The sequence below is a fragment of the Cucurbita maxima genome, unplaced genomic scaffold, assembly GCF_002738345.1.
Source record: "Cucurbita maxima cultivar Rimu unplaced genomic scaffold, Cmax_1.0 Cma_Scf00002, whole genome shotgun sequence".
NCBI lineage: Eukaryota > Viridiplantae > Streptophyta > Magnoliopsida > Cucurbitales > Cucurbitaceae > Cucurbita > Cucurbita maxima.
Window position 1 is genome coordinate 6,985,463 of NW_019272018.1, and position 24,018 is coordinate 7,009,480.

The 24,018-nt window shown below is 36.9% G+C and overlaps 4 protein-coding genes across 4 annotated transcripts in view; 2 read left to right on the forward strand and 2 right to left on the reverse strand.

Moving 5' to 3' along the window:
* Positions 1-404: 404 nt before the first annotated feature.
* LOC111496197 (kelch domain-containing protein 4) lies at positions 405-7,439 on the reverse strand. Its single transcript, XM_023146558.1, has 20 exons — positions 7,125-7,439; positions 6,547-6,633; positions 6,378-6,446; positions 6,149-6,281; positions 6,015-6,061; positions 5,812-5,898; positions 5,669-5,730; positions 5,281-5,323; positions 5,097-5,177; positions 4,886-5,002; positions 4,190-4,295; positions 3,299-3,362; positions 3,147-3,189; positions 2,711-2,956; positions 2,450-2,611; positions 2,018-2,152; positions 1,514-1,660; positions 1,339-1,425; positions 815-883; positions 405-709 (listed from the first exon to the last, which is right to left on the reverse strand). The coding sequence occupies exons 1-20, from the start codon at positions 7,254-7,256 to the stop codon at positions 623-625; spliced, it is 2,004 nt and encodes a 667-aa protein (XP_023002326.1). The 5' UTR covers positions 7,257-7,439; the 3' UTR covers positions 405-622.
* Positions 7,440-9,130: 1,691 nt separating this feature from the next.
* On the forward strand, positions 9,131-11,127 carry LOC111496212 (adenine/guanine permease AZG2). The gene has a single exon (XM_023146582.1). The coding sequence runs from the start codon at positions 9,311-9,313 to the stop codon at positions 10,940-10,942; it is 1,632 nt and encodes a 543-aa protein (XP_023002350.1). The 5' UTR covers positions 9,131-9,310; the 3' UTR covers positions 10,943-11,127.
* A 458-nt stretch (positions 11,128-11,585) lies between these two features.
* LOC111465476 (phosphopantothenoylcysteine decarboxylase-like) lies at positions 11,586-14,396 on the reverse strand. The gene is made up of 3 exons (XM_023109874.1): positions 14,280-14,396; positions 12,688-13,020; positions 11,586-12,103 (listed from the first exon to the last, which is right to left on the reverse strand). Exons 2-3 carry the CDS (start codon positions 12,991-12,993, stop codon positions 11,804-11,806), a joined length of 606 nt encoding a protein of 201 aa, XP_022965642.1. The 5' UTR covers positions 12,994-13,020; positions 14,280-14,396; the 3' UTR covers positions 11,586-11,803.
* A 774-nt stretch (positions 14,397-15,170) lies between these two features.
* Positions 15,171-24,018, forward strand: part of LOC111465454 (callose synthase 10) — a 31,915-nt gene continuing 23,067 nt past the window's right edge. The window contains exons 1-9 of the mRNA XM_023109842.1: positions 15,171-15,587; positions 16,533-16,630; positions 16,817-16,980; positions 17,423-17,546; positions 17,637-17,747; positions 17,974-18,099; positions 20,200-20,289; positions 21,558-21,655; positions 21,754-21,871. Coding sequence (XP_022965610.1) covers positions 15,380-15,587; positions 16,533-16,630; positions 16,817-16,980; positions 17,423-17,546; positions 17,637-17,747; positions 17,974-18,099; positions 20,200-20,289; positions 21,558-21,655; positions 21,754-21,871 — 1,137 coding nt within the window. The 5' untranslated portion in view covers positions 15,171-15,379. The remainder of the gene's footprint in view (positions 15,588-16,532; positions 16,631-16,816; positions 16,981-17,422; positions 17,547-17,636; positions 17,748-17,973; positions 18,100-20,199; positions 20,290-21,557; positions 21,656-21,753; positions 21,872-24,018) is intronic.

A 24,018-nucleotide genomic window follows, 5' to 3' on the forward strand; every position in this document is an offset into this window, starting at 1 on the left:
GGTAAACTCTTCTATATTCTCTTTGCAGGGCCTATCAACATTACATCAAAAGTGGCCGTGTGGTTTGCTTGGATGACCAGAGGAGAGCTCTAACAGTTGATGAATGCAGTGGCATCCTATTTACCCTAAATGGAAACTTTAAATCCAACCATAAAAAATTTGTTTTCGTTGGTTTCTAGTGGTTAAGACATTTGACTTTCACTCAAAAGACCGGATTCGATATTTGGCACCATAATTTTTTTTTCTCATTATTTTTAAATGTTACTTGAGTAACCAACAATAAATAAATAGTATGTAGCAGTAGTGGAAATTTACTCATATTTGCTTTATAAACTTTATGTTCCAAGTAAAATCATTAACTTCAATACGATTTGTGTTCTTTTAAAAAAAAAAAAAAAAAAGAGTTAGTTTCTGCCCAGTAAACTTTTAAATAAATCAGCCTTAGTTTAATGACTGACATGGCGAACAACAATGAAAGGTAACATCAATCTAATGAAAGAACTAAATAAAAAAAGAATCCAGCTCTATAATAAATAAGGAATGGTGATTCTGATTATCCAACAAATATTTCAGTCACCTTTATCTATACACTCATCATTTGCAAACAAAAATTCCTAATTACTTATTTTTTCTTCTTGCCTCTTTTTCTTGAACTGGTTTCAGGAGCTTCTGCCTCTTCTGCCTTTTGTTCTGCCTCCAGTATGGCAAGCTTATTCAAAGGAAGCAGTAAAAGAATTAGAATAAGAATATTCTGAATAGCATGATTCTCAAACTCTACATCTCTGATTATGAGCAACTCAGATATTTTTCTTACCTCATCAAGGATGGGTTTAAGCTCTCGGTAACGCGATTCAGCAAGATCGAAACCATCCTTCCGAAGTTCCTATATTATGACATGAGGAAAATTGATACTCTTCAGCCATACACAAAGATAAGAAATGACGAGAAAATTGGTTTTTGGACCTGTTTTGTTGATAAAAAACTTCACCCTTGATTCCTGGTTTCTATCAACTCTATCAACAAGATAAGTATTGAGAACCTCTAATTCGGTTAACTTGGGACAAAGTATAATCGGGAACACATCCATAAAATAATTTCACAAATCTGTTTATGCAAATTATTTCTTATTCTGCCAATCAGAATTTAGCACAGTGTCGGTCTATAATAGAACAACAGAACCGTATGATTTCCTTTAATCAGATAAGAGATTCACAGCAAAGAGGAAATCCATTCTACACTACAATTATTTGACCAAAGGTAGCATAAAAGTTGTGAATCATTGGCCACGAAAGAAGAGGAGTGGAATCAACTTTTTAGATAAGAGAAAAAATGACATACCTTCCCAGTATGTTGTGTATGTTCATGTGCCGCCATTTGCCAGTAGAGATTTGTACGTTTATAGAACTCCCTTAGAGATTCTCCGGGCTATATCAAGATAAGATCGGATGAGTAAGACAAAGGAACTTAACAGAGCATAGAATTCCAAAATAACGTTGTGGATTATAAATGGTACCATAGGAGTTCTTTGTGAATCTGAAAGACCAAGGTTAGCTCTAATTTGTTCGATCCTTGCCCGCTTCTCCTTTCTACGGAGATTCCTGCCCCCACCCTTAATTAAAGCTACAGCATCTCCTACTTTTCGAGATCCATCATTCCCATCCTACAAAAAGAAACAGAGATCAAATGAACAATAGTCAAGTGAACGCAGCTCTAGACAGAATTGAATCCTTTGGTTCCACTTCACATGCTAAATCCGATTAGAAGCTTTGCGTGATTCTTGAAAAGCAGTAATTTCAATCCCAAATAACATATACATGCTTTGAGGCCAAACAAGAAGAGAAAGCAATGTCTAATGCAAATGAAGCAAGAAATATAAGCAGAGTAATTGGATTGAAGTGATAATAAATAGAAATTCCAAGAGGAGGGAGAAACAAGGGATAGTTTGTTTTGCAACCAAAAATTTGAAATCAGAATATTCACATCTCGTCATAAATAAGGAATAAAGGACGCACTGCACCTCAAAATCATCCTCATCGCCATCATCCTCATCACTTTCATTGCTTTCTTCGGAATTATCATCATCCTCACTGTCATCTTCATCGTCTTCCTCGTCTTCATCCTCAGAGGCTTCCACCCATTCAGATTCTGTGGCCTTCATCAGAAACAAATGGCAAAGAGAAACGATAATGTAAAGTGTTTTAGGCGCTTCACAAAATCACGCATGTCAAACAAATATAATTATCGTTCATCAAAATAGGGGCTGATCCACATCTTATAATCTTCGCTTTATTTTCAAATATAAAAGAAAAGACTTATAGATACTACAGGAATTAGGTCTTCCAAGTTGAAATAGAATAGTTACGAGTAGCAAAAGATTATAAGGTGATAACATTCACTGACAAAACAGGGAAGAAAGTGTCCAATTATGTTGGTAAAGAAAATAGCATACCGGTATAATGCACTTCCATTCATCAAGTTTACTGAGATTGAGAGCATACAAGTCATCAAGGGTGATTTCTCGATCTTTAATCTCCATCATACCCCCATATATGTACAGTGTATCTCTTCCAACAACCATGCATGAGTTAATACGTCCACAAGGTTTAATCACCTATAAATTGCACTATTTTAGAATCTAAAAGTTCCAGGTTAAATCTTAATGCACAAAAAGATATATGCATAATAATAATTGAACTCCAGCACAACAGACCTCTGGCAAGATGGCATTTTGGTTTGGACCCGATTCTTGTCGCTTTTTGCTAGAACTTGCTTCCAATCCACCATTGTTAATGGACACAGATGAAGATATGTGTTGAGATATTTCATCAATGTCAGTGTCCATGTTGCATGCTTCCTCCAGAACTGAAGTTTCTATTTTACCAACTTCAAGACCTTCCTCATTCATTGGATCATCAAACTCAACCTCATTGTTCTTTTGGTCAGAAATCTTTTTTATCTGCAAGAGAAGTCTAACCGTCAACATCTATCATGTTAACAAGAAATTAATTGAACAGACAATCTTTAGAAGATGTTAACAAGAAATTAATTGAACAGACAATCTTTAGAAGGTTTGAATATGTTTAAAGAAAGTTATTTTGATTTTATAAGTTTAGAAATGGATATTTAGAAATTTATCAAGGGATTACCTTTGCCTTTGTCGACTTCTCCTTCCTTAACTCTAGAGGATACCTGCCCGCATGGAAAGGACATCAACAAATACCAATGACTACAATATTCAAACTTCACTTTCTATCTCATGAGACGGACTGCACATGACATACTAGTTTGTCGCACTTACCAGCGATGGTTGTCTAATTGAAATGCATAGAGTTCATTCAAGAATAGACTCATCATTGCATCACCTGCATACATAAAAGACCAAGGATCACATTAATACGCTAATATAAAACCAACCTAATATGAATCACACAAATAATGCACAATAAAAATATTTGGCCTTCTAATATTCAATATTATTAAATAATCATGAAACTAAAAAAGAAAATCAGACAAATAAAAGAAACATAGCATGCACACAAATAAAGAAAAGCTTATTCACCTGAGTCTGACAAGTAACAAATCTTCAATTAAACATGTACCGTGCAAAGAAATAATAAAGAAACATGATAAAATACTTTTCTCCCAGCTGGTCATGATTTTATGGGGCCAGAATTAGTAGTTACCTCTTAGTCTCAATCTTCTGACCTTTTTTTTTTTTTTCTATGAAACCGAGCTTTCATTGAGAAAATATGAAAGGGTTTTCAATCAAGTAAAATGAGACTAGGCTAATAATTGACTTTAGAAACCGATGCCCAAAGAGGAACATAGAGCTCGATGGAGGACCAAACATCACCATGAGACCTATTTTATGTCAGTTTTCTGTTCTTAACTTATCATGGTCGTATCCCTTCCAGTTAAGACAGACTTCTTTTTTTCCTCACAGGAATCTAATTTCCCGGAGTCACAAATTAAATGGTCTTTTCCAGATTTCTTTTTTTCCTCACAGGAATCTAATTTCAGGGAGTCACAAATTAAATGGTCTTTTCCAGAAGTCATCAGGCTCATGTGCACTCACTATAAAACATTCAAATCCAGTCCGCCCATGAACAATTATTCTACAATTCTTTAATTTTAGGCAAACGGTGGGCAGTAGTCTATTTCATTCGTGGTATGCAATTTAAGTACTTGCCTTCAACTTCCATGTCCACCACTCCCCCAAATAGCAAGGCTCGCCTCTTATGAACACACATGGAGAACCCTGCACGAGGTCCAGGTGGCATCCCACCTTTCTTTACCTATTAAAAGGATATGCAAATAATTGCAACAGAACAAATTAGTATTAGATATAAATTCCAAAAGACAAGATGCACAAGAAAAAGAAATTAGCTACTCTTTTGTTTTAATACTTACTTCATACAGATATGAAGTACTCAACAGTCTGAAAAAACTTGATCACAATCACATGTTAAAACAAAACTTGGTCTTTCCCTCTCTAATAAAAAACATGCGGCACTTTGATCATAAATGACGATTAGTCAAACCCCCACCCCTAACCCAAGGGCATGTTTTGTTCATTGGATTAAGAAGATAAATATTGCCTTCTACGCATGCACTTTTTCTTCCATGTGGAAACCCTTTTTTCCCAGGTTGCCTACTTCTGAGCCTCAACTTAGAAATGTTACGACTAAAATTTTCATAGGGTCAATATTAAAGGTAGAGAGACAAACTCTTATTCAATATAGTGGTGTTTTTAGAGTTTGGAAAGAAACGAAGAAAGGATGTGATAAGAACTCCAAAAGAAGAAGAAGAAGAAGAAAGAGAGGACGTGAAGAGTGGAACCCAATGTATGGACAAGTAAAGCTCAAAACCAAGACTGAGTATACACCTTATTCCATTGCCATGTCCTCGGGTCAAGGGACCACATGTCTGCATGCACAACTCCTCTTTCAGAAGTGTTCTTATCAGATTGAATTTCTTTAAAATAGCCACCATATAATAAAACCTGTAATTTAAATGAACATTTGAGGCGGTAAAGCAGAAAACTTGTGTCTGTAATGATATATTCAGGATGGTTAGATGCTTCTTGATCAACAAACCTCATCTTGGTGAACACAAAATTGAAAACCGCTTCGAGGAGTAGGCCACATTGCACCAGGACTAGGCTTTATTTCTTGCCACTAATAAAGCTTATGGTCAGTAGTCATCATTAAGTCATATCAAGAGAATAATTAGATGATGATATCTTAAAGGAGGGAAATTTTTTATAAAAGTTAGCTTCACCTTGTACTGATCCAGGTCAAATACATACATATCATTATAGTATCTGCAAAAAAAAAAAAAAAAAAAAAAAAAAAAAAAAAAAAAAAAAAAAAAAAAAAAGATAAAAGCTTTAGCGAGCAGATTGAAACCAAGATTCTTGTAAATGGAAAATAGCCAGAGAATATAAAACAGAAATATTTTCACATTATTTTTAAAAAATTTATAGGAAATACATATAGCCATTTCGAAAAAGACAAAATGCAGAAAGATAGATTACATAAAGTAAGTTTGATCTAAGTAGAAAATACCAAATTTACCTTCAACATTAATACCATCACAGACACACACAACCAGTTCAAAAGCGGTTCATAAGAGATAATTCATATGATGAGTTATAGAATCCACAAACCTCACTTCTCTCAGAGTGTCGTAGAAGCCACCAAAAATAATAATTTTGTGCTTGTATAAGACCTGAAACACAGCCAAGGATGTAAAAGAAAAGGAAAAGAAATAACCTGCAGAAATTAGAGAACCATGGCATCTAAAAATTACCATCCGGTGACCAGAGCGTGGACTTGGACAACCTTTTAAATTGATTTGTTCCCATTGATTTGTTTTCAGGTCCAACACCCAAAAATCCTATAAGTTTTGTGTTAAGCACGAAATCAAATAACAGTCTCGGAAGTCAACTGGTTGCTCGTAAGTTAACAATAATGAGCATGCACTTGCAAAAAGAATGCTAATGAAAATTTCACCTTGTAGTGATGAAACCTCTCTTGGTTAGAAGATGTAAACTCTCCACCTGATGGCCCAACAAAAGAAGTTAGCATAGTGCATGTTAAATACTAAAGCTATGTGCATTCACAATTGAACAGAGATTTTCACTAACCAAAAATATAGAGATAATTCTTCCAAGCAACGGCTTGATGAGCACTACGAGGAGGGGGGCTATTGGGACTCGAAATTACTTTCCACTCTAGTTTCTCGACGTCATATCGATACAGATCACCATAGACATATGTCTGTGCCAACTCAAGTTAATGAAGTGCAGGTGTAAGACCTGAATTAACTACTTCAAGCAAGACGTGCAGTCACACAGTGAATTATCAAGAACTTACCTTGGTACCATTGTAGAATTCACCCCCATAGAGAATCAACTCTGTTTCTTTCAAGGGATTGATGGTCAACTACACAATAATTCCAAAAAATTACAAATATTGATTCCATCATCAGCATAAAACAGAACACTAAGAAAGTAACATGATATTCCACGTGTAAGAGATGTACCGAACAATTGGATCGAGGAGATGGTGCAGGGACATTCTCCTCAACATGAACTTCTGTTTTCTTCGCTTCCTCCTTTTGTATACTCAACTGCAAGAATCCAATGAACAAAAATAACTCACTTGACCGACTTTTGATCACAGAAAGCAGAGAATGCCAAGTTCCTCATTCAAGCATGGCCATATAAAGTTAGTTGGACGATGCGTGACTCTCAAAAGTACCGTTTTTATTACACTTGTTCCTTTATTATCCTTCTTTCTCGCTTGGACATTTTAAAGTTAAAATATAAAAAATCCCAATTCTCAAATTATCTATTGAATGGAAGTAAACTGAAGTAACAACAACAACAACAACAACAAAAGTAAAGAAAACTCTACTTCCTGCATAAAAGTCTTAGTTTCATTAGCAGTAGAACTTATAACAAACACAAAAAAGCGCGCGTCCTAATTTTCAAAACTGCAAAAAGATGAATTGGAATAAAGCTGAATCATTAGTATATAAAAATTGATCTGCTTCCGTTTTGTACTCGCTACTAAGATACTAACAACAGATTAAAAGCTATAGCGAATAAAGAAACGTACAAGAATCGCATCGATGTCATCCTCGGGAGAAAGCTTCTTATTCTCCCTGCGAGCTCTCTTTTCCTCGGCTTTGGCCGTTTTCTTCTCAGTCTTCTCTTTTCCTTTTCCAGGCTTCTTGGCTTTCTTCCCCATTCGGATCACAACTCTCTGCCTGTGGAATCCCCTCTCAGGCCTCAGCTACAATTGCAAATTACAGTCGAATGCACGCGAAGAGCTTTCAGTTCTAACGATTGGAGCCCGGGAAGGAACTTTAATGCGGCGCGGCGCCTTACGAACAAGACGCTATGGACTTGTTTCTCGTTTCATAGATACGGTGTCGTTTTTGTAGTAATTGCAACTGTAAATAGGGATCCAACGCACCGTTTTACATTATTGGCTGACTTTATATGTTTACGTTTAATGTCAGTACATGATTTACTAATGACGTACCTAATTTGTATTTAAAAGTAAACCATAAAACATTTTCTTTAAATTAAATAAAAAACAAAATAAAAAAAACCGCTGGTAAATTAATAATTATAAAAATAAAAATAAAAAAATCCGGTCACCACTATTGGACCTTTCGTGTAGATGGACTTTGGTTAGAACTGTAGACGGCCCATTACTGGGACGTGACGAGCCCATATTACCCGAAACTAATGGGCCTATAAGACTCGACCGTATTTATTGATTGATTTATTGAATTACAGCTGTATTTTTTTCATTGGTTATCAAATCAATTGCAATTTTCAGAATGTCTTTCCATGAACTTCCATACATATATATATATATATATAAGAAAGAATGGAATATAAAATGTAAAGAAAAAGTTGAGGCACGTGAGTTGGGAAGGATATACAGTGCAGTATAGTCGGTCACGCGTGCCAGAAGAGACATTTTATGTATGTTATGTACTGAGGTACTTAAATTTCAGGCTGAAAAGCTGAAAACTGGAATGGAATCAAAAGAACAAACGTGAAAAGACCCAAAAAATACCCCATCATATATTACTTAATTACACATTCACAGATTTGGCATATATTTCTGGGGGCTCGTGTGAATTTTTTTGCTGTAAAAAAGTAAACGTTTCTGAACTTGGACGAGTCTTATTGGCTACGGTTTCATCCGTTTTTCAACCTTGGTTTTTACCGAACCCACTCACATTCGCGTTTACTACGGGTTCAAATGGTAAAAAAACTAAATAATTTGAAAATTTTAATTAGTTTAAAAATACAAAGCCCCCCCCCCCCCCCCCCCCCCCCCCCCCCCCCCCCCCCCCCCCCCCCCCCCCCCCCCCCCTATGTATTTGAATGTGCTGTTAAAGCTTCGTCTTAGATGGTTTAGATTAATGGAGCGTGCATTTGCGGTGACACGTCTTTTTAAGGAATAAATTTAATATTTTTTTAATCCAGCTCCTGGAACCTATATTTTACCCTTCTGGTTGCAAAGTAATTAGCCTCGGACATTTCTGCCTGTCGCCTACGTGGCACTCATCCCGTCACTTAATGAGAGTTAACTTTATTCCAAAAATATATTAATTTATGTTCCCGGTCAAAGTTTCATTTACTTCATCTGTAACACTTTTAAATAAATTACATCACCAACCTTATAGATTCCTCCTACCTAGCCCTTGTATATTTAAATGAGTAAATTACTATTATTGTTATGATTTAAAATATTCGGAAAGATTTCGAAATTCTGTATATTCCAAACAATAAACAATAATTGTGTGCTCCTATGATCCGTTTCGGGCGCATTGTTGCCCGTGGTCAACAAACTCGACTTCATCTTACAACAATCCCCTCCATTATTTTTTTTTCTTTCCATTTCTTAATTATCAATATTTTGTTTTTTAATACTTCAAATTGGGCTTTACAAATTTAGAAAATTTTCCACGTTTAATGAAAATAATAAATAATTAATTATACATATGAATGAAGGCAATGGTGGAAGCTTAACAACACCACTAATATAATGTGTAAAGCCATTTTTTCTACAATAAAAAACTCATAACAAAAGCGTGTAGTCATCATAATCATTACACTTCTCCTTCAATTTCCAAAAAATTCTTTTTTTTTTTCTTTCTAAAATTCTCGTCCTAATCCCCGCCTGACCCACGTATCTTTTTCTTCTTATCTTTACAGATTCCTATATAAATCTCCCCGCTCATACCTGCTCAACCACCATTTCCCAACACGGAGACTCAGATGGGTGGCGGAGGAGACGGCGGTGGAAGCTCCGGCGTCGGCGGATTTCGAAATCCGTTGAGAAATATAGAGAGAGCTTTAAATGAGGCAATTGCACGCAGCTTTGTGGGGAAATATTTCAAGCTTGAAGCTCGAAATAGCTGTTTTACTAAGGAACTACGAGCTGGTTTAGCCACTTTTCTTACCATGGCTTATATCATCACCGTTAATGCCAATATTCTTGCTGACTCCGGCGGCACGTGCTCAATGGCTGACTGCTCGGTGCCGGTGGACGGAACCGCTGCGCCGGACTGCATGTTCAAGCCCAATCCCGGGTACCAAAATTGCCTTGCGACAGCCAAAAGCGATCTCATGGTCGGCACTATTTTATCGGCCATGATTGGTTCGTTCGCCATGGGAGTTCTTGCTAACCTTCCTTTGGGGCTCGCGCCTGGTATGGGCCCAAATGCGTATTTGGCCTATAACATAGTGGGCTTTCATGGATCCGGCCCAATTCCATATCGAACCGCGTTGGCCATTTTGTTGGTTGAGGGTTGCGCGTTTATTGCTGTTTCTGCATTAGGGCTTCGTTCAAAGCTCGCTAAACTCATTCCCAAGTCGGTTCGGTTCGCTTGCGCTGCTGGGATTGGGCTTTTCATAGCCTTCGTGGGCCTGCAAGTCAACCAAGGATTGGGCCTGGTTGGGCCTGACCCGGCCACATTGGTCACACTCACGGCCTGTAGTCGTACAAATCCAGAAACCGGAGAATGCATTGGAGGGAAAATGCAAAGCCCAACGTTTTGGCTGGGGTCCATCGGGTTTGTAATCATGGCTTACGGTCTAATGAAAGAGTTAAAGGGCAGTATGATATACGGCATCGTTTTTGTCACGTTCGTATCTTGGTTCAGAGGCACGGCTGTGACGTACTTCCCTCACAGCCCACTCGGTGACGAGAAATTCAACTACTTCAAAAAAGTGGTGGACTTTCACAAAATCCAAACCACAGCCGGTGTTCTTAGCTTCAACGGCTTCAACAGAAGCCCTGTTTGGGTAGCCCTAGCGACGCTGTTTTACATCGATGTGCTCGCGACGACGGGGACGCTGTATACCCTAGCCGAAATCGGCGGATTCGTGAACGAACGAGGGAATTTTGAAGGCGAGTATATGGCGTACATCGTCGACGGTGGTTCCACGGTCGTCGCGGCGCTGCTCGGAGTTTCCCCCATCGCGACGTACGTGGAATCATCGGCAGGGATCAGAGAGGGAGGGCGAACGGGACTTACGGCTGTAGTTGTAAGTTTCTGTTTTATGCTGTCGTTGTTCTTCACGCCGCTGTTATCGAGTGTGCCGCCGTGGGCGATCGGGCCGTCGCTGGTGATGGTGGGAGTGATGATGATGAAGGTGGTGAAGGAGATCGACTGGGGAAATGTGAAGGAATCGGCGCCGGCTTTCATAACGATGATTCTGATGCCATTGACGTATTCGATAGCGAACGGGATTGTGGGAGGGATAGGGCTGTACGTTGCTCTGAGTTTATACGACCAGGTTGTGAGGGTGATGAAGTGGTTGGGGAAGATGAAAAGGGTTGTGGCGAAAGAACAGAACCAGGTATCGGCGAGTGCGGCTAACGCAGAGTTGGTATCTGTAGTTTAGATTACTTTAGGGACGGAGGGATGTGATTGATCTACTGGCAATGGAAGGTGTCGGCGGCATTAATTTGTGGGGATGCTAAGCCCTCCCATTGTAATAGATCAACCACTTAATTTTCATTTGCTGTGTGCTAATCTTTTGTTTTCGACTCCTAATCTAACGTGTAACCAAAATAATGTTTCCTTTTTTATTTTTTTCAGTTTTCTATTCCATTCCTTTTGTATTTTTTTTTTATCCTTGGTCTACTTAATCCACACTGAGACTTAACATAATTGTTAACACTCATGCCCTTCTTCATCAATTGAGACTCATTTACTTCTTTAATCGATTGGAATCTTCAATCCACCTCTTGCACACTATCTTGTGTCCACCCTTTTTTGTTGATATATCGATGTCTAACTTTAATGTTATTTGTAACAGCTCAAGCACTGATACCATTGTCTTTCTTTGAGTTTTTTGAGTTTTTTTTCAAGTTTTTAAATGCATCTAGTAAAAAGTGATTTTTACACCTTTATAAAGAATGCTCGTTCTACTCACATATGTATTTATCAATCTCAACATTTTCTTCCCTAGTAAGTTGGTGTAATGCTTTATAATACCATATACATATACATATATATATATATAAATAATAAACTAACGGCAGTACTCTTTATTGGTATAAAATGTGGTTCCAAACATCCACCGGACAAAATGATGCCAAGTAGGATTACAAGTGAGAAGATATAAATAACATTTACAGCATACCCCATCCAATCTGAGTACAAGCACAGGGTCACAGTCACACAGATTAATGTAAAGGGCTCTTTCTTATTGTAGCTTCTAATTTGAATGCAAAAAAGAAAAATGACCCCCTTCACGATTTTACGTGATGCATGTTACTGCTGTGGCTGTTTCTTTTTGCTCGCGCCGTGACTCTAAGAATAGCCTGACAGTCGAGGAAATGAGGCTGGGTTCAGCCATGGCACAATTGCACTGTTCCCCACTGCTCAACTTTGGTCGTATGAGAGCAATTCCAAGGTCATCAACAGACACAAGATGCCTTTCCGTGAAGGAGTTGTTCCACGTTAGAGCACTCATGGCAGGTGCAACAAAGAAAGGCTTGCTGTAGTCCCATGCTCGTACAATGCAAGTTAATAGATTATCACACAATCCTCCCGCAATCTAACAAAAAAATAGACAAGAGTTGAGATTTCCCAGACCACCATATGAATTCACATGGGAATGTTAAAAACAAAACAGAAAGAAACACAAATGCTTGGCAACTGCCCATGCCAAGATTTTTACCATTACGAGTGCAAACGAAGTCGGTGAGATCTTATATCGACTGGGGAGTAAAACAAAACATTATTTCTAAGGGTATGGAAATTTCTCCCTATCAAACGCGTTTTAAAAACCTCAAGAGGAAGCTCGGGGAAGAAAGCCTAAAGAGGACACAAAGTCCCACATTCATTACGAAAGAAAGCAATCGTGGGTATACTTCAAGTGATGCTAAGATTTTTACTTTTAGTCGTAACCGTTAAAGTCCCACATTGACTAGAAAAGGGAGTCATCATAGATGTATAACTTAGAACATCCCTTAAAAGCTGCATACAACTAACAGGCTGATTGACAGAGATTTTATTGCATCAAATGACACTGATTTCCTGCCTGTTAACTACATTAGTTTAGTTTAGTTGTTGATTCATTTATATGTGTAATTTGAAGTATGAGCCTAAAAGGAAGAATTATATAAATGATCATCTAACCTTTCCGAGTGTGTTTGCTGAGAGTGGAGCAATAACCATAATATCAGCCCAGTTGCAGAGCTGAATGTGAAGCACATCGTCACCAATTCTGCCCCAATTGATCCAGTCGTCCTCATCGCCGTAAAGATAGACATTCTTTGGGAGGGATGCTGGGTCAATAAACAACAATGCTGCCCTCGTGGCAACTGCTCGAACTTCTGCCCATTCAGAAAAACCGTGGCATAGGCTTTTAAACTTTACTGCACCAACACTTCCGCAAGCAGCAAGTAGAATGTGCGGTCTCTTTCCAGTGTTATTCACTTGCATTCTCCACCTCTCTGCACCTACAACTTCCTAAAAGCATTCAATTTGTAAATATACAAGGGTTTTGTTGTTGAAAACTATGTGCACAAAATTGAAGAGTCTAAGACAGTCCCAAGAATATGTCATCCATCCATAGGTCAGTATCAACAAATTACGAGAAGCTAAGATAGGCATAGCTCAGCTAGAGTAAAGTACGTACCATCGATGAAGAAGCCAGTAATCACGGATTTTCACAATGGTATGATATTGTCACTTTGAGCATAAGCTTTCATGGTTTTACTTTGGGCTTTCCTAAAAGGCCTCCTAACAATGGAGACAGTATTCCTTGATTATAAATCTATGATCATTCCCTAAATTAGTCGATGTGGGACTTTCATCCAACACCTCCTCTCGAACAAAGTACGTCTCCCCTTAATCGAGGTTCGACTTCTTTTTTTTTCTTTTGGAGTCTTCGAACAAAGTACACCATTTGTTCGATAATTTAGTCACTTTTTGACTATGTCTTCGAGACTCACAATACTTTGTTCGACATTTGAAAATTCTATTGGCATGACTCTGATACCATGTTAGGAATCATGGATCTCCATAATGGTATGATATTGTCCACTTGGAGCATAATTCTCATGACTCTGCTTTAGACTTTCCCAATAAGCCTCGTACCAATTAAAATAGTATTTATTGATTATAAACTCATAGGTCATAAACAAAAATTTCAGGAATCACACCATTTTTTTAATTGGTGATCACATGGTTAGCACTTGAATAATTACAATATTTAATTGAAATGTTCAAAGACAATAGATTTCAGAATCCAGTAACAGAATTTTCTCAATACAATAATAACAATGAACAATACATTTAACCTTCAAATCAACTTGTTTCATTGTGTGAGTATGAACTTTAGCGTTGACCAGGGATACTCGTACAGATCTTGAAGAACCGCTAGATTTATTAGAGAGAAAAAAAAAAAAAAAACAAGTATCTAAGAGTAGCCAATAGACAACATTAAGAAAAACCGATGACTTGATTCAGTGCCAGAATTCAGCCCAATGGCCTTGCAAAGTCACATAGATGGTACCCAAATTTAAAAACCAAAATTCCGTTATATTTTGGAACTTCGATATCCTTCATCAAACAAAGTTCTACGACGATTCTCAAAAAAAGATCGAAAATCCGAGATTGTTGGGATGTATCTCATTCTCGTCGCTTAGACGTTGAATTCTGTAGAAATCTAGGATTATTTCGAGAAAATGCGTAAGTTTAAATCTAGGTAGGGAGAAAGAAGGAACCTGATGGCCGTTTAGTTCCTCGGGAGGCCGATGACTGGAGCTCTAAAAAAAAATTAGCAGTCTGATAGGTGTTGTTTCCTCGGAGTATCAGAGAAGCTGTATTTTGAAGACTGAATATCACTCGAGCATCAAGTTGGATAAAGAGGGAAAATGGTGAATTTAAATAGAGGCGATTGTGTGACATAAACGACGCCGTTCGGTGACAATGGGCCAGCGAGCCCAATTCTTCAAGGGAAAAAAAAAAAAAAAAAAAAATCCTTCTAGACCAACAAATTTTACATTATGGGCCAGCGAGTCCAACAAAAATTATATTAATGCATATATTTTTGTTTCAATTAATTGGAATTTAAAAATAGAAATAAATGGTTAAATTAAGAAACATCACTATCAAATAAAATAATAATAAAAAAAAAATTAACATATTATTTAGTAATACATTTAGTTTGGATTTGTTTGTCACTAATGACTGGATGAAGGAGCTTAATTATTGAAGTGGACTTCCAGCTAACATCAATAAATGAACAGCATTTTTAATATAATTCTAAACCATTACGACATTGGCATTTATAAATGGTTATTACAGTAAATTTTCTTAAATAAATAAAAAAAAATAAAATAAAACGCGCCACATGGTCACATAAAGTCACAAAAATGCTTAAGTACGAAGTCAAGGAAAATATTTATAAAAATAAAAAAGAAGTCAAGAAAGATATTGAAAAAAGCAAAAAGAAAAATCAAAGAGCGCGTAAGAATTAGAAACGGAGGATGACAACCGTTGATTACCACCCCCGACCGGCGGATTCAGATTCAAAGCGTCGAAATCGATAGTGGGGCCACCCTAGGTTGTGAAGGGTGAATTGGTCATTTCACTAGGCGCCAACCAAACGCGAAAACGTTCGCTTTGTTCTGCCTTTACCGCCTCCGCTCTGCGTTTTATTGGATTTCTTCGTGAGTTAACACAGGTTTTGCTAAATGTCTGTAATTCGGAATTTCGTCTTTCGATTTTTGGGCTTGAGCTAGGAAGATTGGATCCGTAACTTTGGAGGTGAATTCGTTTAGTGGGGCTCTCGGTCGTTGATTTAGCGCCGGAGCGGAGCGTCATGGCGAGAGTTAACGACAATTGGGAGAGGCTAGTGCGTGCGACTCTGAAGAGAGAACAGCTCAGAAATGCAGGGCAAGGACATGGGAGGACTCCCAGTGGGATTGTTGGAGCTGTACCTCCTTCTCTTGGAAAAACCACCAACATTGATGCCATTTTGCAGGCTGCCGATGAAATCCAAGCGGAGGACTCCACTGTTGCCAGGATTTGTAAGTATTTCACCACTCTTCCCCGCTTATGTTTTATGTTTTTTTTTTTTTTTTTTTTTGAACTCCATTATGGGCATTGAGTTGGGTACCTTAGGAAGCTAGATTTCACCACCATCTCCATTTTTTTTTTCACACCTCGAAAATTTGTTTTCATTGTGTTCTTAATTTGGAAATCGACTCTATCAGCTGGTTTAAAGACTTACATATGAACGGCACATGTGTTTTAGTAGATGCCAGGGTGGGTGGGAGTGGGAGTGTGGTTGTGGATGTTATGTCCCCAGTTTGTTCAAACGGTCATCCAAATCATTTATGTATCATAGATAACACTAATTTTTATAATTTCAAAAAAAGAAGAAAGCAATTAAAATGTCATAATTTGAAGGTTTTCACGTCTTTGGCAGCAACGGACGCTGAAAGAGTGATGATGTGGAGATTTAGGTCCTGTTTAACTAGTTGGTTTTTTAAAAATAAGCTGATTTATAAATTCTACTTCCTCCGTTGTTATCTGCTGTTTTTAGAATCCAAGTCACGCTATAAAAAATGTAGTTTTTGTTGTTGAACTTTGACTAAGAACTCAAATGTTTCTTTAAGAAAAGTGAAAACTATAGCAAGGAAATGGTGAGAAAATAAATATAAATTTCAAAATAGAAAACTATAAACAAAATTGTTATCAAACAAAGCTTTTAGAATTTGTATCTTCGATGTAACTAGCCATGAGGTAGTGGCATTTTCTTTTATCCATGGGACTTTTGCAATTATATAGCCATTTTTTCCCAATGTTTTCTTGTGGTGAATGATATCTACTATTTATTTTCTTTCCATTTTTTGATATATCATAAAAAATTTATGATATATCTGAAATTTATTTTTGCTCATCTCCCGGCAAAATCATAGGATTAATCTTTTTGGTACGTGCATCCAATTAAAGCGAATTTCCCATTTCAGTGTGTGAGCAGGCATACAAAATGGCACAAAACTTAGATCCTAACAGTGATGGTAGAGGTGTTCTTCAGTTCAAGACTGGATTGATGTCTGTTATTAAGGTATTATGTCATCTGATTCTAGCGTCAATTTGCATAAGCACTCGGAATTATAATGTAAATGTCATAATATAGTTACGTTATTGGCATTTGTATTGAGGGCTATTTGTTGTTGTTATTATTATTATTACTATTTTGCATCTGTGTAAATTGGCAAGTAAAGCTTTAGTGACATGAGATCTATTGCAGCAAAAACTTGTAAAGAAGGATGGAGCATCTATCAATCGTCATCGTGATATTGAACATTTGTGGGAGTTCTACAAGCTATATAAGAGACGACATAGAGTAGATGATATACAAAGAGAAGAACAGAAATGGCGGGAGTCTGGAGGAATCAGTGCGAACTTGGGAGAGTACTGCTCCTATCCTTAATTCAAACTGGCGGGAGTTTACTGTCAAATTTACTTGTTTGTGAAATATTTTCATTCCTTGTCTTTGACTGGTTTGACATCTTATAACTGTGAAATGTTCATCCAATTTGCATGAACTAAATATTTTACATAAGGGAGACTAGTGATGAAATTGTATGTACTAGAATATAGGTATATACCTCGTATCCGTACATTTCCTTCCTATAGTCTTCAAGTTTTTTTCCTAATTTATTGGTTTAAAGATCGTGTCTAAGATCCAGTTCGTTTAGAGGCTCTACTTTTGGATCTTTAAAAGTTGTCACGTTTTTGTTGGAAGCGTTTAATGTTTTTATTTCTCTTAGGCATATGGAAGAAGGGAAACTTTTTAAGGTTTAACTTCTGTTTTTGCAGTAGCTCATTGAAGTTTTGATATCCTTGACTTTAGGTTGGAGTTCAGATATTCTGAAGCAAAGAAAGTAATGGCAAACCTTCAGGCTTTAGTTGAGGTGATGGATGCCCTCAAGGGAGATGCTGATCCTCAAGGAGTTGGAAGATTGATTATGGAGGAGGTAGTAATTTGTAGCTCATCTTCTCGGCCTTATCATTTCTTGATTGATATCTAAGTTTTAACCATAAGTTTTTTTTTAATGATTTTTCAGCTACGAAGAGTTAGAAGTTCCGATACTACGTTATCAGGGGAATTCGTACCCTACAATATTGTCCCTTTGGACGCCCAATCGATAACCAATGCCATTGGAATTTTCCCAGAAGTAGGTGAACCTTTGGTGTCTCACCTGTGTCTCATTCCTTAATTTTGGCACCTTTATCTCATTCTGGTTGTTCAACTTATGCTAATATTTTGTATCTGAGAAGCATAATAGTTATTTTTATCTCATTCTCCTTGAGTAATGCTAGAACCAAGGACTTTTGGTACAAAAAAACTAATGTTTGTTGTATGTGGCTTGCTAAATATACATTTTTGGGGCATCTGTGCAGGTTAGGGCTACAATATCCGCAATCAGATATAATGAGCATTTCCCTACACTGCCTTCACAATTTCAGATATCTGGACAAAGGAGTGCAGATATGTTTGACCTTCTTGAATATATATTTGGATTCCAGGTTTGAATATATATCTACTTTGACTTTTTTTTTTGTGTGTGAATATTTTGACTATAATCCTGATTTGTTATAATGTGCTATAATCTGAATTCTGTATCACTTAGTTTCTTTCCCTATATATTTCTCCGACACTTTTTGTATTTTAACTACACCATCAAACCGGTGGAGGAATTAAGTTTCAGTCTCTTGCATAAATGACTGTTAACTTAAGGGATGTTACCATTTTTACCTTTATATACTTTTACTTGAAGGATTGTTTTAAAAAATATTCTCATATGTTAATATGAATTGTAAAACATATTTTTGGCATGAAATTGTAACACTTTGACAACAAAGATAGTTTGGAGACAAGTTCCATGATTAAATTTTATATTGATCAAACTTAATTTTGTATTAGTTTTGGATTTTCGTTCAAATTAGTGAGGGTATTGAAAATTTTACCTTGGTTTTTTGTTAAAATTAGTGAGTGATTTTTACGAAGATTGAACAAAATGTAAAAATTGTCGATACTTTTCTAAGACCTATAGTGGGGTTAAAGACACTCTAAAAAGTCCTTGTAAATGCATCGTTGAGGAGTATCTTTTTTTTTTTTTCTTTGTTTGTCTGTTGTTATGTGGAGTAAGAGGGACACCTTTTTCTAAGCAGATAAGTCTTTATGAGATAGGTTTCTCTGCTATGCATTTTCTCGTTTATACCATTTATCTTTGACGAGGAATCATTCAATGGATGCTGTTCTCTCAACCTTCTCCTCAATTGGGGTCCTGCCGTTTTTTGTCTGATAGGAAAATATTGGATGTTTTTAACCATCTTTTGTTCTTGGCGGTTTCGTTGTACTTAGGGGAGAAGGGATGTTCGGTCTTGGTGTCTTAGCCCGCTTGAAGACTTTTTATCTAAATCTTTTTTTCTTTGTTGGGTTAATACCTCACCCTTGAGTGACTTAATTTTTGCCTTGTTGTGGAAGGTGAAAATTCCCAATAAGGTTGAGCTTTTTGTGTGGTATGTTCTCCACGGAGGAGTTAACTGCTTGGACAGAGTATTAAGGAAATTAATTTGATGGAGCCGTGGTGTTGCATTCTTTGTAGGAGGGTAATAGATGATCTTGATGAAAGTTGATTTAGCTTATGCAATTTGGAGCCAGTTCTTTGAGGAGTTTGGTTTTGGCTTGGCTAGGCATAGGGTCTGCAGAAGACGATTGAAGAATTTCTTCTCCATCCTCTCTTTTGTGAGATAGAATTTTTTTGTGATAAGTAGGGGTGTGCGCTTCCTCGTGGGGGGATTTTGGGAGAGAGGAACAGTAAATTTTTTAGAGGAATTGAGAGATTGCGGGTGATGTTTGATTGCTTGTTAGATTGTATGTTCCTCTGTGGGAAGTTTTTTCTTTTTTAATTATTCGCTAATCTTATTTTACTTTATTGGAGGCCTTCTAGATGGTCTCCTTTTGTAGGTTCTCTTTTTGTATGCCTTTGTCTTCTTTCTTTTTTTTTTCTCAATGAAAATTCGATTTTTTAATAAAAAAAAAACTTTAGGCTTAAAAGTTGATTTTTTCCTAATTTTTATCTATGCATTTTATTTATTTATTTCAACTTCAATTTTTTAAAAAAAAATATAATTTTGTACGATAAAAACATAATATTTCATTCATGAAATCAGAAAAAGAAATTACAATGACAAGGAAGGTCGAAACAACTAAAAAAAAGTAAAGAAAAAAACGACAATAACTCCTGTTTTTTCTGTATTTTTAATTTTTTTTTTAGAGATTAATGTGACTAGTCATCAAAATTAAGAGAAATTACGATAAACACTCAACAACCAATCAAATGATTTTGGGATCAACTATCCTCTGAACATCAATAAAATCCTCTTGAAGTTTTTTACGTAATCCTTTTGTAACTTCAATCTTTTTTCTGTAAGTTGAAAGGTGTTCTGCTGACTTCATTCCTTCCGTTTGCGGTTTTCACCCTTTTCAACGAAATTATGACTTGCTTCTAATTTAAAGAAAAATGAGTTGTTAGGACCAGCAGGGACCATGCTATCTATTTCACTACTTTTGCTGAGGCTATTGGTTCAAGTGTTTTTTAACTATTAATTGCTTATTTGCAGAGAGACAACGTACGGAATCAACGAGAGCATGTGGTTCTCATGGTAGCGAATGCTCAATCTCGTCTTGGCATTCCTGATAATGGTGATCCAGTGAGTAGTTTCAATTATCTAACTTTACTAGCAAATTTTCTGCATCATCCATAACTTTCTAATACTTTTTATCTAAGAGTTGGTTGATGATGGTTTATTTTACGACTGTATTTTTGATCTGAGACAAATGAATATACTGATAATAGAGATCATACAAAAAGGGGAGATGAGATATCCCCGCATGCCAAAAGGGTTACAAAATGGGTTAATTAGCCGAGAGATGAACAAGATCATAGTTGCAAATGGACTTACAAAGGGAACACTATATAAATGTGAAGAGTCGAATTGAATCCCAAAGCTCCCTGAGGCTATTCAGTTCTCTTTGGTAACCCTCTGGTTTCTCTGGAAGCCATATGCCTTCATAACATTTAACCATAATCATAATTGAGTCTGAGTGAATTCCAAGTCTACATGAACACTCGAGGCAGGGTTTAAAGAGCTCACCACATAAATTCCTTCTCTGTGTAGAATCCACTGCTTAGTATCCTCCCTATTGGATGGTCGAATGAGATCAAGAAGACTTTGGAGTGCACACTCATTAGTTTCAACATAGGTGAAAAAGATTAGAGAGAGAATACCAAAGAGAAGCCTTTAGCCCAGCAGACTTGAAGCAATCAATTCAAAGTGATTGTTTTCAAAGATTCTTTGATTGCGTTCCATACAAATTTATGGGAGAAGAGCTTTGACAACGTTGACCCATAATAAATGTGGTCTTGGAGCAAGGAAATTCCAAGGAGCTGAAGAACATTATATTTGGTTTTATTTGAAAATATCCACTGAATATTAAAATCTTAAATAGACTGTTCCACCGTTATCTTCAATGGATTCAGTGATACAAGATCAACTTCCTCTGAACATGAAGATTTTCCTTTCAATGATGATGGATTGAGATATTCCACGCCATGGAGGAAGATGAATAGATTAAGCTTTGGGTGGAGAAGTGAATACATGTTGGAGCTGTTGATTGATCGAAAGGTAGAGGTCAAGATTGAAAATGATGGAAGATGGGTTTGAAAAGAGAACCAAACTATTTGAAAGGTTGAGAATGATGGAAGAGGTGTTTGTGTAAACCTAAGGAGCCACAAAGCAGTTGTGCAAGATGAATGAGGGGGGGCCTTATCTTTTTGTTTTTTTTTTTTTTTTTTTTTTTTGGGGGNGGGGGGGGGGGGGGGGGGGGGTTACTCTAGTTTCTTTCTACTAATTACATTAAACTTCATGTGCCTATAATTATTAACTATTTGATTCGGAACTATTTGGAGCTTCTGCAGAAAATAGATGAGAAAGCAATCAACGAGGTTTTCTTGAAGGTGCTTGATAACTACATCAAATGGTGTAAATACTTGCGTATTCGCCTTGCATGGAATAGGTGACTTCTGCTGCTCCTTTTTATTTATATTTTATTCTTAAGACATTTCATTTGCTTTTTCAACTGAGTATCTCTATATTGTCGTTCTATTCAAACAGCTTTGAGGCAATTAATAGGGACAGGAAACTTTTCCTTGTTTCACTGTACTTGCTTATATGGGGTGAAGCTGCAAATGTCCGCTTCCTTCCTGAATGCATTTGCTATTTGTTCCATCATGTAAGTTTTTAAATACCTCTTCTTATATTAACAGGCTTAGGATGAAACATAACTAATTTCTAACTTTTGTGATTTCACCTGATTGCAAGCCTCAGTATTTAGAACCATTATCATCTCATTAGATTCTAGATGGAGTGCAGTCCAAGGATTTATGTGACTATTACTGTTTTGTTCTACTAATTAGGAAGCTTTGTGACCTTGCTTGGAGGAGGGAGGGTGAGAGATTCCTTATCTTCAACTTTTTTCTTTTTAGTTAAATGAACGTAGTGGAAAAACTCATGCTGGACTCCGTTTCTTCCCTTACATCCACTGTTGAAAGTACTCAATAACTTTTTAAAGGACCCTTTTTTGAAGCAAAATAAATAAATTAATTAATGTTTAATTTCTAATTATTCTTTTGTAAGTTTCTACTCAATAGTTGGTTACAACCAGCAAATAATTTGCTGCAGTGGCGGGTTTTCTTGAACATATTTGCGTTCACTAATGTTCTTATTATGGTGTGAAAGGAGAGAATGTAGATAATATATTCTTGCGTTGTCCTTCTGTAGTTCCTTTGTGGAACAAGGTATTTGATATATTTCATTTAACTTGGATGAAAGATGACTCGAAGATAAGAAGCAGACCTTTCATTAAAAGTGTCTATGTTTTGTTGCTTATCTGAGAAGATGTGAGCATTCTTTTCTAGCCAAAGATTCCAAAAAAATGCATAAAGAGAAACGGTTAGACTACTCTCCTCTTTTAGTCTTTCCTGCCTTGAAGAACCAGTTTTTTTGGATAGGAAGGGAATGAGATCCCAGCCGATTGAAGTTTTTAATGCTTACTTGGATCAATAAGCAAACTCATTGTCTTGAATTGCTAGTTGACCTCTAGTCGATTGAATGGATCAATAAGCAAACTCATTTTCTTGTATTGCTAATTGGCCTCCAGTTGACTTCTTTCTTACGAATGCTTTCTGACTGTGGGATGCCGGCCTGTTAGCTACTTGTATGCTCTTGTTTTCAATAGATAGGATGGAAGCACTATCTGTGCCTTTGTCCCCGACTGACAGCTGCTGGGTTTCCCCATCTCTCCTAAACTTCCCCTGGTCTTCGGCCCGAGCTGTATGAGGCAAAAGCTTGTCTCATGTACGGTTTGGAGGCCGAGTCCCCACCCTAGCAGTAATGGTGTTAAAAAAAAAATCAAAGAAAAGAAGTTTTGCAGAGTTGAAGGAGTGAGAAAATGTCATCAGGCTGTTAATTTGCCACCCAAAAGCTTGTTGGAGAAAATTCCAGAAGGATGGGGCGAAGATACAATTGCTGAAGAGATGAATTTGAGTTTCATGGTTCCTTAAGCAAAAAGAACATTTTGAGAAGCTGTATAGGATTTGAAAATTCTGTGTACAGCCTCCTCTTGAAGCGCTGTTATATTGTAGTTGAGAGAGATGGCCTTCTCGAAGGCTACTGTTATATTGTAGTTTCTCTTTGATATTGCAACATATTACCATCTTGTGGTTTTATGTATTTGGATACCTAACAAATTGGTATTAGAACAAGCTCATCTTGGAAATTGGTGCAAAAAAACGGCTCAAAAAGAGGATAAAGAGAGCAAAGAAGGAAATGGTTGAAACCAAAGAAGCTTTACCGAGGATGACCAAGAGCATTGATAGAATGACTACAGAAATAGAGAACTAAAGAACCATGTCCACAATGATTTTTGAAACCACTAATGGCAAGGTTCGATTAACTTACGCTATTATTGCAAGCGCTTCTTGGAAACAGAAGAATCGTGGGAGCAAATGGTCGCCAATGAAGATGAATCATTGTAGTGCAAGAGAGATAGAGAAGGAACCAAAAGATATAATTTGAGTGGGTCTAAGAAATACAAATCTCTATCAAACTCTTCAACGAATGTGGGGAAGGTGAGTCACAAAATGCCGAAGATGGAAGATGAAGCTAGTGTGATCGAGAAAGTTCGTCTGCAATGTTTGAGGTGAGGCCGAATTATATTTTTCTGGCATTCGAAGAAAGGGCACAAGTGGGTTGGAATGATGTTTGATGTGACAGAGTTGAAATTTTAAGGGGAAAAATGCCGGCTAATGTTGCTAGAGTTGAAAATTCTGGAGAGGTGCCAACACAAGTGTCATGCAGAGTTGATGAAGGGAGTAGATA